The sequence below is a fragment of the Acinonyx jubatus genome, chromosome A1, assembly GCF_027475565.1.
Source record: "Acinonyx jubatus isolate Ajub_Pintada_27869175 chromosome A1, VMU_Ajub_asm_v1.0, whole genome shotgun sequence".
In the NCBI taxonomy this organism is placed as follows: domain Eukaryota; kingdom Metazoa; phylum Chordata; class Mammalia; order Carnivora; family Felidae; genus Acinonyx; species Acinonyx jubatus.
This window is the reverse complement of record NC_069380.1, coordinates 104,032,398-104,050,413: the sequence shown is the minus strand read 5'-3', so window position 1 is coordinate 104,050,413 and position 18,016 is coordinate 104,032,398. Positions and strand designations below refer to the sequence as shown.

General features: G+C 39.8%; 1 protein-coding gene across 1 annotated transcript in view; it reads right to left on the bottom strand.

The window, feature by feature from the left end:
• The window catches only part of CCDC192 (coiled-coil domain containing 192), a 209,152-nt gene extending 193,771 nt beyond the window's left edge, over window positions 1–15,381 (bottom strand). The window contains exons 1-2 of the mRNA XM_027076781.2: window positions 15,224–15,381; window positions 10,317–10,368 (exon numbers count right to left, since the gene is read on the bottom strand). Coding sequence (XP_026932582.1) covers window positions 10,317–10,368; window positions 15,224–15,327 — 156 coding nt within the window. The 5' untranslated portion in view covers window positions 15,328–15,381. The remainder of the gene's footprint in view (window positions 1–10,316; window positions 10,369–15,223) is intronic.
• Window positions 15,382–18,016: the final 2,635 nt, after the last annotated feature.

Below are 18,016 nucleotides of genomic sequence, written 5' to 3'. Positions count from 1 at the left end.
AACTAACTGAGCCACCCAATCACTCCTACTCTTTGTGTTTATTTCTATGTATGACGCAAAACAGCTACATGTCTCAGCCTTGAAGGGGTGACCCTGTGAAGGTGATGATCCTTCTCCTTCAACCTTGTCGAGCTCTTGGTTGTCTCTTGAACCTTTTGATTGTCTTAACTGCCTGATTTATTCTTGACACACCCCCAATGTTAGGTGTGTATGAAGACCTGTCAGTGATCCAAGGGGAGGAATCTTATTTAGCACCTAGTTTCGGGTTGATTGGAAGTCAGACCCTTCAGCAGCAGGTTTTAAAGTATGCGAGTATATACAGTCCTGTGGGACTGCAATTGTAAACTCTGCTGGCTTCCAGACCAGGAGGTCTAAAGGTGTCCCCTGGACAAGAGTTGCAAAACTCAGGCCTCCAGACAAGCATTTAAGTCCCTTTCTGAGAAGTCTTATCAAGCTGTAGTGAGGCCAAGGGGATACCCAAGGATGGTGTCCCCTTGCTTAAATTGCCTGGATATACCTCCTTAGCTCTAGATGAGAAACTCGAAGCCTATTCTTCAGGCTGAAGCTCCAGAGTAAGAAAATAGGCATTTTTCAGGGACGACTGGGGCTGTCTTTCAACCTGCTGTTTGTACAGTGCCCTGAGGATGGTGTCTGACCAGCACTGTCTTTCTGATTGTTACAGTCCCTTGGAGCTCTGGAGCATCAGTCTTCATGTGCCCCAGGTGATCAAGAGGTGTCCCCTGTCTGAACTGCACATACTTTCTGGCTTTAGCATGGCTGCTCAAAAGTGTAGTAGACAGGGCTTCAGAAGGGCAATGGGAAAATGTCTTAACTGCATGCATTTATGGGCTTCAGCAATACAGCAAGAGAGTGCCTTGTCTATGAGAGTGTGCTAGCTTTAGGCTGGGAGTAAGAGAACGGTACAACTGTTTGTGCTTACCTACTCCAGCTAGAGGTCAGGGGGCCTGCAACCAACTGTGCTTTCTGGCCTCAGCAAATGTCCCAACTGCTCACCCTTGCCTATACCACTGGGCATAGGAAAATAAACCTGCACTAGCGGGCCATGTGGTAAGTGCAACAATGGTGTCCCCAGTGCCTCCATCGCTGAGGGACATCCCAGCCATCCCCTACCCCTCCAGCCAGTGCCCCTAGGTCAGCAAGTGAATCTGTCTCAGATAGAGGCTAGGTACTTTTCAAGCTATACTTTCATTGGGTCTTGGGGTGAGTGAGACCACATGTGAGCTCTCCAAAAGCAGAACCTCAGTTTCCCATGGCGCTTTGGGACTCCTGGACATCTGAACTGTTGGTTTTCCACGCCACATATACTGGGAGCTCATCTTTCCAGTGCAGATCCCAGGGGCTGGGGTGCTCAATGTGGGGCACCAATACCTTGCTCTTCTAGGAGATGTTCCTGTCTGGTGAGATTCTTCCCTATTGTGTTTGTGGCTAGGGGTGCGGGGCTTACGAGATTGTTTCTGCCTCTCCTACCCACATCATGTGGTCCTTTGATGCTTTGTTATAGAAAGCAGTTCATCTAGTTTTCACATCTTTTCAGAGGGAAATGATCCATATAGAGCTATAGATTGGGTGTCTTTGGGAGGGCCTGAATTCAGGATATTCCTATGCCTCCATCTTGGACCCCTTCCTCCTAAATACTCTTTGTATCTGTCACACTTAGAGATAAAATGTGATATCTAAGTTTTAAAATTTTTACTTTGTTTGCCTTCTATTATTTGGACATATTATTTGACATTTGTAAGTTTGGACAGCTTATTAGATATCTGTATGTCTTAAGACTTTTGTAAATTTTGATATGTGTCCTTTGTCCAATTTCTTTTTAAAGGCTAATTTTTTCCTCATTGATTTATATGTGAACTTAATATTTTAAGGCTGTTGTAATAGATGTGACAAATATTTTCTACTACTTACTCTGAATATTTATAAATGCTTCATAAATGGATTGAAATAGTGGTAAGTGGTAAGTTTTCTTACAAGGTAAAGAATTTTCAGAGTCTAAATTAGCTTCTCATTTTTGCATATTATGCATAAATTTGTCCAAGGAGAGAGTCAACTTTTTGAAGAAACGAACTCTAATCAAAACTTGGAGAAATATTTGATTTCTCCAAGCCTCATTAAGTACAGATAACACATCACATTGGTTCACATTATTAGACATATTTTCAAAGAACCAATTGACTCTGATACTTGATCTAACACAAACAGCTCTGCTATTGACATGACGCCCTGGGGCTATTATTCCCAGCCGCAAATGTCAGTTATCAAAACACATTAAACCAATGTTATCTAATCTGCCTGATGAGACTGAGGGCAGCCAGAGGCCAAGCTTAATCCCCGAGATCCTGAATCCTTTGTGCTTCTTCCTCCCGGATCCCTCTCCCTGTCTCAAGGAGACTTACTTCTTTGGGAAAGGCTAGATTGAGTAGCTGTCCTAGCCCTTTGGGAGGATATTCTCTCTTGGGGAAAATCTGAAGTTGTGAGAAGTATTTTTCTTCAGCCTGCAGCAACTGAAGTGTGTTCTCAAAGTCAGACTCATTGATTAGATGGTCCCAAAATACACTTCCCCTTGCCTGTCTTCCTTTGATCTAAACATTCCGGTTTTGGAAGTTGAGCAAATTTTACGTGAAACTTGAGTTTATTCAGAATATTAATTCAGAGTAAACCTGGAAGCAAATTAAGTATATGTACTTAATTTGTATCTATTTAAATATATATACATTTAACTTCTGTCCCCCTTTGGTATTTCACAACGTCCTTCTTGCCACACATACAAACTTCTCAACATTTCCACCCTCACAGAAAATAAAATGTGTCAGCACTACACAGCACAAATTGGCGTGCTTTCCCCAAATAATGCCTGTTGTTTGAAAGTTTTTGCCATTTAAAGGAGCCAAGTGGAGGGGAAAAAAAAATGTCATGGGCATTTGATGAAACAAATTTGCAGACATTCAAACGCTTTAGTTTATAGAGGCCCTTTGCGCCACTGATGCCTCTTGGGGAAATTCTGAAAAACATCCTATCTGTAAACAATCTGTTTCAGTGCCACATGTTTTCTGAATTTCTTTGCCTGCTGACATTTATAAAAACCAAAGGAGCACATTTGCATGTGAAAACAGGACCTTTTGTTTCTTATACATTTACTCTATCATAGAAATTAAAATGAAATAGGTTATCCTGCCCCATTGCTTGTGAAGGATCATTTTCTAAAGAACACTTCCTAGTTCTTTGGCCAACCTCATTTTGAACTGCTAACATCTTTTTTGTGGCCTCTGTTCTCAAGTTAAATAGAGCTTATTATTAAAATAAGAAATTCTAGAACTAATGTTTTCTTTTGCATCTATCTCTAGCATTTCTTTTTATTTTCCTTAGGTTTAATTCTTTTTCTTTATTTTTTTATTTTTTAATGTTTATTCATTTTTGAGAGACAGACAGAGACAGAGTGCGAGTTGGGGAGGGGCAGAGAGAGGGAGACACAGAATCTGAAGCAGGCTCCAGGCTCTGAGCTGTCAGCACAGGGCCCGAGGTGGGGCTCGAACCCACGAACTGCTAGATCATGACCTGAGCCAAAGTCAGATGCTTCGTCAGATGCCGAAGTCAGATGCTAACTCACTGAGCCACCCAGGCTCCCATATTGTTTTTTCTTTCACATCTGGTTTTATAGTGCTGTAATTTTTGTCCATCAAAAAACATTTTTGAAACTTCTTCTAGGCTCATGATGTGATTTTACTTCCTCAGCTTTTGAAGCTGTTTTAAGCCTTGTGTCTTCTTTGACTTAATGGCATAGGAGTGGAAGTAGTGCATCTAAACTCCAATTTACCCCTCCTTCCATTGCTGCCCGCCCAGACCGAAGAAATGCATTCCGAGGGAAGCTTCCATCCAGAGGGTCTCTTAATAACTATGACAAATAGAGTGTTGTGAAGAAGTAAATTCTTCAGCTAAACAAAATAATAAGCCATTTGCCCACTGCAACTGATAACATGCGTAAATTTTAATGATCATCAAATAAAATGAAGTTTTGATCTTTCTTGATAATAACCAAAGGAAAAAATACCTTTTTCACCAGTTATAGGTCTATTATGATTACCATCATTCTATGCACTGCTAGACCCAAAATCTCTGTTGAAGTTGCTTCTGTGATAGAATTTAGGCTATAGATTTGGGTTAGATGAACTAGAGTTGATTGCCCAGGGACAGAGTGGGGATGGGAGCAGGAGAGCATGTTACGGATCGGCCCCTCATTTATTGCAAGATGTCAACATGAAAGAAGCTATACGAGAGGTTGAACAATGGCTAAACACTCCAACTAACATCTCACATCCCAGCATCTGGGAGATAGCATCACTCTTCCAGAGTCATGTTAGATACCACCTAGATAACTAGCAGATATTGCTAGAAGTAAACATTCAATTTCTTTACTATTTGTGTTCTTTTGTGGGAAAAAGCCAATTTTGTAGATGGACTAAATAGACAGCATCGTACTTTATTAAATGCAAACTTTTGCTTCCTTAAAGTCTGCAAACATACATTCATTAAATCTTTTACATGAAGAAAGACTTCTCTGAAGGGGTATCAGAGTCACAGTGACAGTTTCTCTTCACATCTTTTGCCGTGCCCTTAGTGACAGCACAGCAGCTGTTTTGCATTTCGTATGAGTTTCCATTTGCAAAACCTTATTCGTTCCCTAGGCCTATTTTGACTTGTTAGGTTAGGGCCCCTGGGGAGCAGCTTACTGGAGGTGGCTCTTGGGAGCAACACCTCTAAAGGAAAAGAGATGCAGAATGCAACAGCAGCCTCAGAAATTCTATGGGGGCTGTGGATGGGGTCTGGCCTTTCAGAATTGTCCTCTGTCTAAAGAAGGGGACCTGGTCCTGAGTCCCTGCCACAACCATTCATTGGATAATGGTTGATCCCATGAAGATGGATGGCCTTAGAGCCTTGGAGCTCCTTTAGCTGAGGGAGATTCCTTGAGAGAGACTCAAGCTTTGAGTCATCATCAAGCATGATGAACTCAAAATAAAGCCTAGATCTAAATGTAAAACCTAAAACTTTCAGACTGTAGGAAGAAAACAGGAGAAAATATTTGTGACCTCGGGCAAAGAATTTTTAGATAGCGAACGCATGAGCCATGAGAATACCAAGTGATAAATTAGACTTCATAAAAATTAATAACTCCTGCCCTTCTAAAGACACGTAAGATTAAGAGTAACCACAGGCTGGAGAAAATAGTTTCAAAACATATATCTGAAAAATTTCTTATCTCTAGAATACATCAAGAGCTCTAATCCAATAATAAGAAACAAAACAACTTAAACACAAACTAAAGATTTCAGTAGAACCTTCACCAAACAAGACATAAAGATGGCAAATAAGTACATGAAAAGGTACTCGACACCAGTAGCTATTAAGGAAATGCAAATTAAAACCACACTGAGATACTACTACTACATTAGAAAGGCTAAGACTTAAAAGACTGACCCTACCAAGGTTGGAGAGAATGTGGGTCAACTAAAACTCTCACACACTGCTGGTGGAAATGTAAAATGATACTATCACTTTGGAAAAACTGTTTGACAGTTTTTAAGAAAGTTAAATTATCATATGATCCAATCACTTCACTCTTAGGTATTCACCCAAGAGAAAAGAAAGCATAGGTCCACACAAAGACTTGTTCGTGAATGTTTAAAGCAGCTTTATTTGTAAGAGTCAAACACTGGAAATAACCTAAATGTCAGTCAACAGGTAGAGGGATAGACAAACTGATGGGTTCAATACAGTGGGGCCCTATTCAATAAAAATGAATTATTGATACAGACTACAACATGGATGAATCTCAAAATAATTTTGCTAAGTAAAACAAGGCAGTAAAAGGGGGTACATACTGTATGATATGTTAATATATCACTCATGCTTTAAATCAACATTTCAAGTGATTTAAAGGAAATCTTCCTATTTATTCTTATCATGAGACCAATATAGAACTGCATTAATATATCACATATTCCATTTATATAAAGCTCAAGGAAATGCAAAATTATAGACAGTGGCATAAGGCATATCAGTGCTTCCTTGAGAATGGTATATAGGCAGGTGTGGAGAAGTGGGTGGGAGGGATTAGAGAGGAGCCTGAGAAACTCCTGGGGGTGATGGGTAGTTTCATTCTCTTGACTGGTTTGTATGTGTATGTCAAATTCAACTTGTACATTTCAAATTTGTCAAGTTCGCTTCAGTAAAAGACGAGAGAGAGAGAGAGAGAGAGAGAGAAAGAAAGAAAGAAAGAAGAAAGAAAGAAAGAAAAGGAAGCAAGCAAAGGAAGAGAGAAGGAAAAAAGAGAGGAAGAGAAAGAAGAGCAAAGAAAGAAATCCAAAACAAAAATTTTGACACATCATTTCTCACCTATTAATGTGGGAAAAATAAATACCTAAATACTCCATTTTCTAGAACATCCACAAATGTTTATATTTAAATATGCATAGAGATGCAGTTCTATATTGATCTTATCCTCAGAATAAATAGGAAGATTTCCTTTAAATAACTTGAAATGTTCATTGCAAACACACGTGATATATTAACAAATAATTTGAAAGTTTTCTCCGCAATGGGAAGGATTTTCTGAAAGCCATTTTAGAATATAAAAATTTAGAAATATCATAATGAGACCAAATACATGCTTCCTGCGAACATAATACTATATCATACCAAGTACTAAAAGAAAAACAGAATTTATACAGTTTGGCACAATTTAAGGCATTGCTTGCCTTTCCCCATTTATCAGATGCAAAATATTTCAGCTCCTTTAAGTTAGTTTTGGAAAGCTGACGTTCTTTGTAGTGTGCTATGAATTTGACCTCACCAATTACAAATAAAAAAGTGCTTTCATAGTTTCGGCACCTAGAATAATGATTCTTTAATGAAGTCATCGCTAAATTACGACTTGAAAGCCAAATGGTTTCTGAGGTTTTCTAATAAGCTTAGTTTTGCACAATGAGTGAAATACTTCATACATATTCTAGCATTAATGAATTCATACCCACACCATCACTTGTGGATGTGCCCCTCCACATAACCACTGACATCATATGTTTTACATAATTCACTTCTGTGTGTCACAGTGGGTCAGGAATAGTTCAGAGGGAGAAATTCGGAGCCAGGTATCTGGCTCAGGTCAAGCCTCCTTTCAATTTAATTTCTGTTTCCTAAACAGTTTCAAATGAGGTTATTTATATGCACTAGCTGTTCTCTGCCAGAAGATCTTAAAATGCAGCAAGGCAACAGTTTAAATAACATTCTAATCCTCCAACGGGCCCAAAAGAATAAGGTGCAGATAAACAGGGACAGCCTCGCACCTGAGATGTGGATCTAAAGAAAGTAACACTGCATTATCCCATAATGTTCCCGCTATCTGGTGAACACAGATTCATTGGTCATTCAACATCTGAAAACTTTCTCAACCTCCCCAAATCTCAATTTCTTAATTTCTCCAGTGTTAATAAGAAGAAGAAAGGTATCAATATGATAGTGATGATTCTGAAAACCATGGCCATCTGGTGCTGTAGGAATCGGAGGGATAGCATCTGTCCATCACCTAATACCATGCCTGGGGCTCAGTCCATTTGTTCAGTCCAATGGACTCAGACAGTAATGACTGAGTGCTATTTTGGCAGCAGAGACTCTATCCTGGGGACACAGAGATGAATAAACAAAGGCCAGTTGATACTCTAAGGATGCAGTTTACCAGAAGAGTTCAAAAATTAAAGGCGCAGAGAACAGTATAGTAAAGGCGAATAGGGAACCACCATTTTCAGATAGGTAGCACAGGTTTCATTGCGTTTGGGTGGTCAAGATATCTTCACAGAATTAAGCAGGTTTCATCCTTCAATTTCCTTCTCTTCTGTTACAGCAAACTGCAGCTGTTTTAAAAGAGGCTTCTGATGGGGTACCCGGCTAGCTCAGTCGGTTAAGCGTCCAGCTTCAGCTCAGGCCATGATCTCACAGTTTGTGAGTTCAAGCCCCGCATCTGGCTCTGTGCTGACAGCTCAGAGCCTGGTTCAGCCTGCTTCTGATTCTGTCTCCCTCTCTCTCTGCCCCTCCCCCACTCGTGCTCTGTCTGTCTGTCTTTCTCTCTCGAAAATAAACATCAAAATAAATTTTAAAGAGGCATCTGAGATCTACTTGCAGTTTGGTTCCTCATGATACATAGCAGAATCAGTTCTGCTGAGTGACCGTCCAAGAGTTCCGAGATTCGAAAGGGATTGTCTGATGAGGAGACAGCCCTAACTGCGGATATCTTATGGCCTTGAGGTCCCTAATTCTAACCTCCTTCAGCTGAATGTATTCTTTTAGAAATGTAAAAACACAGCAGAACACAGCAGAACCAACTACTTCCAACCCTGGGGATCCCAACTGTATTAAATGTAAATTGAAAGAAGTAAGATTCTGAACTCCAGGAAGCTAATTGGGAGCCCTGAACAGAAATCCTAAATGTGATAATTGGCACCTTGTCCTTTTCAGTGTCATATGCAGCCAACTAGAGGGTTACCTCTAGGGTGCTAATTGATTAGCCTTGTTAGAGGGAAAGGCAGTAAACAGAGATTGGTGAGCTGAAGTCTCTCCAAAACTGCAATTTAACTGCTAACCCAAGGGTTCCAAGCAGAGAAAAAAATGTTTTTATACGGTGCCAGTGAGGGATACTTTCTCTATGGGCAACAGAATTATAAATAGTTCCAATATATACATTTAAAAACCTTCATTATTAGGCTCTTTTTTTTTGCTAGCTGAAAACACACAATATAAGATTAAATAACAACTACACTCAGAAAGAAGATTTCTAATAAAGTTCATATTCTACCACTCTAGATTGGTCTCCCTTGACTTCTATTTCTTTAACAAAACCCCTCCTGCTGAAAATAATTATGGATTTGAGAGACAAGTTCAGTCTGTTGGGAGTCAGGTTAAATGAACGTGACTTAGAAAAGAGATGTTAAAAATAATATAAAAACGGAGGGACAAAACAGAAGAGACTCATAAATATGGGGAACAAACTGAGGGTTGCTGGAGGGGTTGTGGGAGGGGGGATGGGATGGGCTAAATGGGTAAGGGGCACTAAGGAATCTACTCCTGAAATCGTTGTTTCGCTATATGCTAACTAATTGGGATGTAAATTTTAAAAAATAAAAAATAAAGTTAAAAAAAAGAGATGTTAATGTTTTGGAACAAAAATAACTGCAGGAGTGAGATTCTGGATATACAGTTCACTAGATCATTTGTTCTTAGCTAGGGATGCTGAGATGGGATGGGAGTGGTAGAGTAGAACTGGTGAATCCGAAAAGAAATAGAGAAACCAAAGAGTGAGGTCCCTAGCCCATAGGGGAGCCCATTTGAATGCTGTCATTACCAACTAACTCTATTTCCATTTACTTGTGTGACTTCACCCACCACTTTCATATCCCAAACGTCTTATTTGAGGTAGACTATTAAAGTTCATCATCCTCATTTCATGGATGAAAAATAAGATCCTGAGACTTTAAATGATTTGGTCATTACGACTGGGTTCTTGTCTGGGTTTCAGGATTGTTCTAGAAACATCTATGGTAGAGTCTAGGGGATCCCCTTACTAAAACTGAATCAGGAGTACACAGATAGCTTATTTTTTTCTTTCGGGGAAATCCTCAAATTAACATAAAAGTGGAGGACTAGTGTAATGAACTCCCATGTCCCCATCACCCAACCGCAACATTTCTCAACAGCCTGTAATTTGGCTACCCGAGGCTTGGGCAGGTACTAACTGAGGCTCAGGTAAAAAGGACCTGACTCTCCCAGGGTGTAACAGAGCTCATGGAAGAGACAGGACCTCAAGGGTCAGAGCTAGGTCTGTCATTTGCTGATTTGTAAGGGTGTGAATTAGAAATATCTGGAAAAGACTGTGATTTAACCCTTAGCCTAAATAAACCAAATAATGTGATTTACCCAATCTGTACCTTTTTTGAATACCAGAATTTCCTCCTGTATAAGCGAATACTTTGAGGTAACCACGATGTTCATGATATTGGGGGGCCACACCATTGCTCGCCTAACTTCCCTACTGCCCAGTAATATCACTTAGCTGGCACTCTACCCACTTTGCCTCATTCTACAAGATAAAGAACACTCCATGTTTTGTTTTTAAGATCTTTACTAATGAAATGTGAAAACAAAACTATGTCAGGAAAATCTCAACATTCATTAGGGAAGTTAAAGTTTTGTTAACTGTAATGCTTAAAACAAAGAAACAAGAAAGAATTTCTGCAAACTTCATTTCTTACCAGTGTCCTGTGTCTTTGTTGTGTATTTGACTCTGAACTTGCAGATGTGGTGCTGAAATAAAATAAGAGTTTAGAATTCCAAAATTTTATTTCAGAAGTGCACACAGTTGTACACACACATACACACCCCACATCAAATAGATCCCTACACTGTGACATTGAAGATAATTGTTCTAAAGTATTTCCTCCAAATGTCAATTTCTGAACATTTCTAAAGGAAATCAAAACTATGGAATGTAAACTTCACTCAAAGAAGATAAAATAGCCTTTAAAGGTTCTCTTGAGAATAAGCAGTCTGAACAGTACAGTCTGTTCTGAAAACCTGCAAAATCTCTTCTTTCAACTAAAAAAGGAAAAAGAAAAAGTGGAAGAAAGCGTACCGTCCTGTAGAAACAGCAGACTTGGGGAATTCTTTGTCTCCTACACTGTTCCTCAATCAATCTCTCTTTCTGGGATCATTTCCAGAAGTTTACAAACATGCTGTTATTTATTGCATCTTTAGGTCTCTTAACCCTTTTCTTTCTGCTTGATTACTCTGACCCCCTTTATAACGAAGCTATAGCCTCATTGTCTCTAATTCCTTCCCTCCTTGCAGCTCCATTCACATTCTCCTAAGTACCACCCATATAAATTGCACTTAGTTCATCAGCGATCTCCACATCGCTGTTACTGCTATGATCATTTGTCACATTTCACATTACATGACAGCTTTTGACATGATTCATCACTTCCTCCTTGACATGCTCTTTTCACTTGGCTTCCTAAGGTCCCAGGTTTTCTTCCTGTCCCACTTGCTGCTCCTTCTCAGTTTGCTTCAATGGTTCTTTGTCTCTCTCTGAGCTCTCACTTTTGGCATGTTCCCAGGCTTCCTCTCTCCTCTACCCATATCTGCTCCATTGTCGATGTCACCCATCCTCATGGCTTTAAGTTCATCAATATGCCGATCACTGCCAAGGACACATTTCCACACTTCTCCCTCGAATTCCAGATTCATTCGTGCAATTGCCTTCTTGACATCTCCCCTGGATGCCTGATAGATATCTCAAGTTTCAACATTTTCTAACCTACCTCCTAATTCTTACCCCCAATCTTCTGCTCACACTCTTCCCCATCTTAGTTGATGATGACAATATCCTTCCACTTGCTCAGGCTGACACCTTGACTCTCTTTCTGTGTCAGATCCCATAAGCAATTTTAACAGCACACTCTTGGCTCTACAATCAAACTATATCCAGTATCCGACCAACTCTTACCATCTTCTCTTAACACCCTAGTTCAAGCCTCAAGCTACTATCAGCTCTTGCCTGGATTATTGCATGAACCTCCAAGATGGTACTGTCTACATTCTATTTTCAGTACACCTACAATAACGAACATCATTTCACTCCTCTGCTCAAAGTACGGGATCTCATTTCACTCAGAATAAAAGCCAAAACCTGTACAATGGCGTATGAGGCCCTACAGGTCTCACCAAACCACCCTTCCCATGTACTGTAGGACTTCCTACTCCCTCCTTCCCCTTCCCATACAAGTCCACCTTTGCCTCTCTGAATTTATCTGATACTCTCCTCAGTCAGTCATGCTGGCTTCCTTGCTGTTCCTCAACCTTCTCATCTAGGCTCCCATTTCAAGTCCTTCTGCCAGGAACACATACTCCATACTTGCCTGCTTGGCTCTTTTCCACTCCCTTCTTGTCTTTGTGCAAATATTCTTTCTCGCCGAGGCCTCCCATATGTGCCTCCTTTAAAATTGACCTCTCCACCTTCTCTCCATCCTCATCACCTTGTTTAATTTTTCTTTGCTGTACTTACCACCTTCTAGCATCCTGTGGAACTTGTTTGTTTATTATATTTATTGTGCCTCCTCCCACTTGAAAGTACAAAGTTCTTGAAGATAGAGAATTTTTTTCTAGTTTGTTACCCTTTCTCTAGCATCTTGAAGAAGACTAGAATGGTCCATACATATTTATTTATGAATGAACGAATCCATGGATGATTTAGTAAGCATCTAGTCTTAATAAGTCTTGTTCTTCTGCTGTCAACCAATAAGCCTTACTCTAAAATCCTAGGGTACTTTTATTATTTTCTGTCCTACTATCTCCCTCGCGAATGTGTTATTTTTTTCCATGTTATTGTGCACGTCTCTCACTTTTCAAAACCATATAAAACCATTTAAAATGTTCGCAAAGTAATCAGTGACAATTGAGCAAAGTTAATTAGATTCCCACTCAGTGGAAGGACACACTGGGGTTTTGAGAGATGTAATTGCTCTTCTCACATCATATCAAATCAGCAAAAACCAGTATTTTGGTGCTTTGTACTTGACAGTATCTCTTTATCACGAAATGGAAAACAAAGTTTTGCCATCATATTGCCGGGCAAACCAACAAATGGTTTTGAAGGACCTTAATAAACTGCCCCCTCTTACCATCTAATTTTATCATCTATCAGTGGATCTTGCAAAAATGCCACTTTCATCAAACTGTACTCCTCAATACTTCCAGAATATATGTTTATCCTTTTCGTTGGTTGTTTCCTCAGACAAGAATGCTCTTACTCTCTTCTCTGTTTGTGAAAATCTTACCTATTCTTCATTCCATGACTCAAATTCTGGCTCTTCCTGATGCTTCTTTGATCCTACCAATCAAAACTGTTTCTTGCCCCTGTGTCCACAAACAGTATTTGGATATCTGTCTCTTCAAACCCTGATGCCATTTAATCATGTAAATAATTATTTGTCTACCAATGTTTTTGTACATCTCAGTGACATCTCTTAGAGGACAAGGAATATCCTTGTTTATTTTTCATTCACCCAATGATATACCAAGCAAGAAATTAATAGTTGGTCACTGAATGAAGCCAAAAAAATAAAAACAAAAACAAAACAAACAAACAAACAAAACATTGTGGGTACAGTACCCTTAAGTGCATCTTCAGATGTACAACAAATGTTCAACTGAAACCACCTTCTTTTAATAATGCCTGAAGCAAAACTACTGATTTAAAAGTGAAGGAGCTTTGGCTGCCTGACAATAATATTTAAAGGTCATGAGTCATGGCCTCAGAGTAACCATAGCTACTCGGCATACACAGCACAAGTCATGTTTATAACATAATTCAGGAGAAAAAAGCTTTAGAAGGCCTATTAGCCTTGAGAGAAAACAAATTAGAATTAACAAATGTATTTATGAAGCTTGTTTTTATTGCACTGGTTTTGTTTTACTTTAGGGTTCATGGAAAAACTGAGAAAACTCTTTAAATTTCTATCAGCAGGGAGTATTAATATGACATTTCGGCTTTACAGTAATTTTTTTTCTTAGTAATTGATAAGAAGTTAAGTATTTCCTTCCTTTAAGTGAAATAGCTATCTGTTGTCCAAACTTCGTACACTGTTTGTTTGTTTGTGTTGGAGTAGTGATCAGTTACCACTTAGTCCGTGTGATGAACAGATGTTTATAAAACTGGTTTGGAAACAGCTATTGAGCAGCTGAATCTTATGGGGAAGAATTTCCTGGGGAAAATGCCTTTTTTTAGTCCCTGGGTTAATTGCATCCAAGGCCTAACCTTCTTTTCTCAGACAAGCAGAGGAGCAAATTCCCATTTGATGTCTATAAACTATAGACAGGATTTCCCCCAAGGGCCTGAGAAGAAGAGGGGAGAGAGAAGTAGGGCAGACGACCAGGCACATGTGACCATTTTGCTCCTGCTTAGAAGTGAAGAAGCTGGACTGAACCCATCTAAGGGTTAACCAAGGTAGCATGTCCTCAGCTGTGTCCTACATCAAAGCCCTGCTCTCTACTTGCACAGAACACTCAGTTCCATATACCAGGAGAACAAAAACACCAATGATAATTTGCAGTGAGAGCAAAGTCCTGCTTTTCACTTGGTTTCCCTGCTGGTTGTACACTTGGCTGTTCATTTCAAAGTTGTTAATCACAGGGCATTTTCTCTTCAGTTGGTAACATTATGTTCACCTCTCCTATTGTCAGCACATTGACATATTATCTCTTTAGGTGCTGTGTTCAGGGAAATTAAAAGAACATAGGTGTTTGATAAATTTCATTTTCTTTAGCAGACAAAAGACTCCCTCCTCCCAAAGACTGTTCATCTTTTGAAGGTCACAGAACTTCTGCACCTAGAAAAAACATTTCACATAAAGTTTGGGGGGATTTGTGAATATCCCACAGCATCTGTGGTCCATAGACCCAAGGTTAAAAACAAATAAAAACAAGACCCACACCTTTCATGCAATAAAAATATGTTTTAAAGCCTAAGCAGTACTACAGTTACATGTGTACATATCACAGGACACCATCCTCCACAGTCCACCTCTTTCTACAGAGGAGGCGTGGTCATCTCCTATGCTAGGCTTAAAAGAAAATGCTAATTGACAAGGTATTTCTATATTTGAAGGGAAAATGAGTAATGTCCCAACATGCAGATTTTCCAGTGATTAACTGTAGATCAGTTATAAAGGTAAATTTTACTTCCATATGTGTAGCCAGTGTTGGTTTGGGTTTTTATTTGAGGAGCATTGGAATGACCTAGCTTCTTTTGTGGATATCTCCTGGCAAGGGAGCAGTGAAGGTGACATTTCATTACAGTGGTTCTCAGCCTTCCCCTTCAATGCCAATAAAATGGTTGGGGTGAGTATGTGATTCTGAGAAGAGCAAGTAAGGGACATTTTATTCATTCAACAAATATTTATTGAACACCCATTGTGTGTCAGACCCTGCCCTATGAAAGCACCGTTCAAAGAAAGGGGTCATTTCCCTGGAACAGGTGAAAAGACTGTTTGATATTTTTCCTCAGGCTTTAAAGAAAGGTTTCCTTTGAAGCACTGAGTAAAGTCCACTCTATCTAGAAATTTCCAAGAATTCTTTGGGACAGAAGGAGCTGAGAACTCACCTGCTTCTCCCTGGGGTTTCATACCCTGGGGCCACAGATTTCTTGCTGTAACATTCTCCCATCTCATCAGGGCCACTGGGGTACCCTGTCCATGGGACAGACATCAACTATCTCCATGCCTTAGTTTCAGAATCCCTGTTACTGCTCTACTGTTTCCTGTTGCTAGGCAACCACAATGGCTGCGGGAAGAACAGTTAACTTCCCAAAGGAAAAAAAAAAAAAAAACTCAATTACAAAGCCACAGTAACCCCTCACAACATTTCACAAATCAGATCCAGGCATGAGTATTCATGAGGAATCACCACATATTCATCATTTCTGGAAAACGCATTCAAAGTGGGCCAGAAGCAGTGGTTTTGTGCTCAAGCCATGGCCTGTTTGCATCTAGAATCAGTGCTGACGGTCACACTGTTTGTCTAAGAGGGGTGCATACACAGAAACGGATGGGTTTACAGGCTAGCAGTAGTTTGGCACAGACTACCCCCAGCTTGTGATGGTATTCTTTACCTGGGACCCATAGACTGCAGACAGAAGATCCCACCTGGCCACATCCTAACTAAGGCTTCTTTCCTGATGCAGGATTGCAGAGGTGGTAAATTGTGCCTGCTTAGTTGGCATTCTGCTCACTGTCATAGCTCATCTGCACCACTGCTCCTTCTTTCCTTTGCTTGTCTAAAGGCAAGAGCCATTTTCTCCCAGACAGTTGTTACATCTCTCCCTGGATGTATTTGTGGACCCTGGTTAGCCCGTATTCTTACTTACTCCTCTTACTGCTCTGGCAGGAAGTACATGTAGGACTTCGGCAGTCTAATGATCAGAATCACTCCGGGGTTTGGATCCCTTATGTCCTAGGCTTACCCAAACCTCATCACACAGCCCATCTCAAAATAACAGACTGCAGTTTTTCCAATCACAGAATTTGTTTCTAGAGATAGAGCAAATTAGATCAAATGACTGCAATAGTAGTGAAGATAGTTGGACTTAACTAGCTAAAAAGTGTAACTATGAGCAAAATTATAAACTATGGAGCTATGGGTGCTCTGGGTGGAAAAATCACCACTAACTAGGTAGGTGTGGAAATACAAAGATTGGGTATTGGCTTTGTATGCAGTGTATAGCCTCTGTGGAATATAGAAAATCTTACCTTTCTCTTTACACCTTGGGGTTTTTATTTACAGAGGACTTAACTTGAGTTGTTTCTGTCATCCCTTCCAACTCTAATATCCTGTTATGTTCCCTTAGCCTATCTTATTAAAAAAAAAAACCACAAGGTGGATTATATTTAAGTGCACTTTAGAGGAATATGCAGATGTTCAACATGTAGTTGGTTCATACCAATTTATGAAAAGAAGGTCATCTCAGTAATGGCTGGTGAAAGGCAGTGTAAGCACTAATTATTTGTAATGGTTATTAATCTTATCTTACATCTCACTGATCAAAAAGAGAGGTGGGGAGATACGGCTGGTACAAAAACAGTCTTTCGAAAAGTCCTTGAAAAACAAAGTGACTTTTCCACTGTTAATCCTCCGTAAATGAATATTATCAGAGAAGGATTTCGGAAGGAGGTGGTGAAGAACTTAGCAGGTTTATTGAAGACGTATTGGTTTGCAGAATTCTTGTGAACAAGCTAAATATCAACAACAACAAAATGATCCTGGTTTTTATGATTAAGTTAAGGAAAAGTCCCTATGTATGAAAGTCCTTGAAATGGTCTCATTTTTAAAAGCTGGACTGAATTTTAAGAAAAACCATGATTTGCCCTCTAGTTTCAAGGAAAAAAAGGAGTGTTTTAACAAAACTTCTAGAAATGTATATAAATCATTCGCGCTCCCACCAGCAACAATATTTTAAACTAAAAAAAACTAGAAGCTCCTCAGGGCTCTTACAGACTACTACAGACCTTTTTAAAAGTCACTTTGTGATCCGTCAAAAATGCATCTTTCCCTAGAATCAGAAATCATATATACGCATACAACAAGAAGGCATCTTAATGCTTATACATACTTTATGTGTTCTTGTGCTACCGCTTATCAGGAAGCCTTCTACAGCTTTGATGAGTAAGTGCCAGTAAGACCAAAAAGGAGGGCAGAAGAGGAAACATAGCAGTGAGGAAAGAGCTCGAACAGATAGTGATACAGAAGTGGTGCAGCTGTAGAGCGGAAAGAAAGCCACCATGGAGGTCTTTACAGTCCCTGCTGGGGATATAGCCCTTTGGCCTTCATCAGTCCACTCACTTTTAACTGTTTATTCACTTGTTTGCCACATATTTTTTTTTGAAAACCCATTGTCTGCTAGGAATGGTGCTAGGCATAAATGAAACTGATACTGTCCATGTTCTCATGGAGCTGATCATTCTATCAAGGTTATGGTTCTAGTAGGCATGAATGTCCTATTGGGAAAAGAGTAAAGGAAGCAGATCTTAGATTTCCAAAGGGTTCTTCTGACTGAACAGATCCCAGGCATCCAAGTGAATAAACAAAGGAAAGCAAACAGAAATACCTCATAGTTATTACTCTTCCAGTGATACAATCCTGTGGAGATAAACGACCGCTTTCACAGAGCTGACCCAGGGAGGTTCACTAAGCTTTCACCTTGGGTGTTGGACTCAAGGTGACTGTGCCGATGTCTGAGAGTCTGGGTGTGTCTTTGTTAGGAGAGGACAAGGGGAGAGGGAGAAGATGAGACAGAAACCAAAGGAACATCACAGAAACAAGTACACATCAATCCATGAACCAGAACAACCAAAGCATCTTTCTACTGATTGCAAAGGCTTTCCTTTGTTTCTCTCAAGAA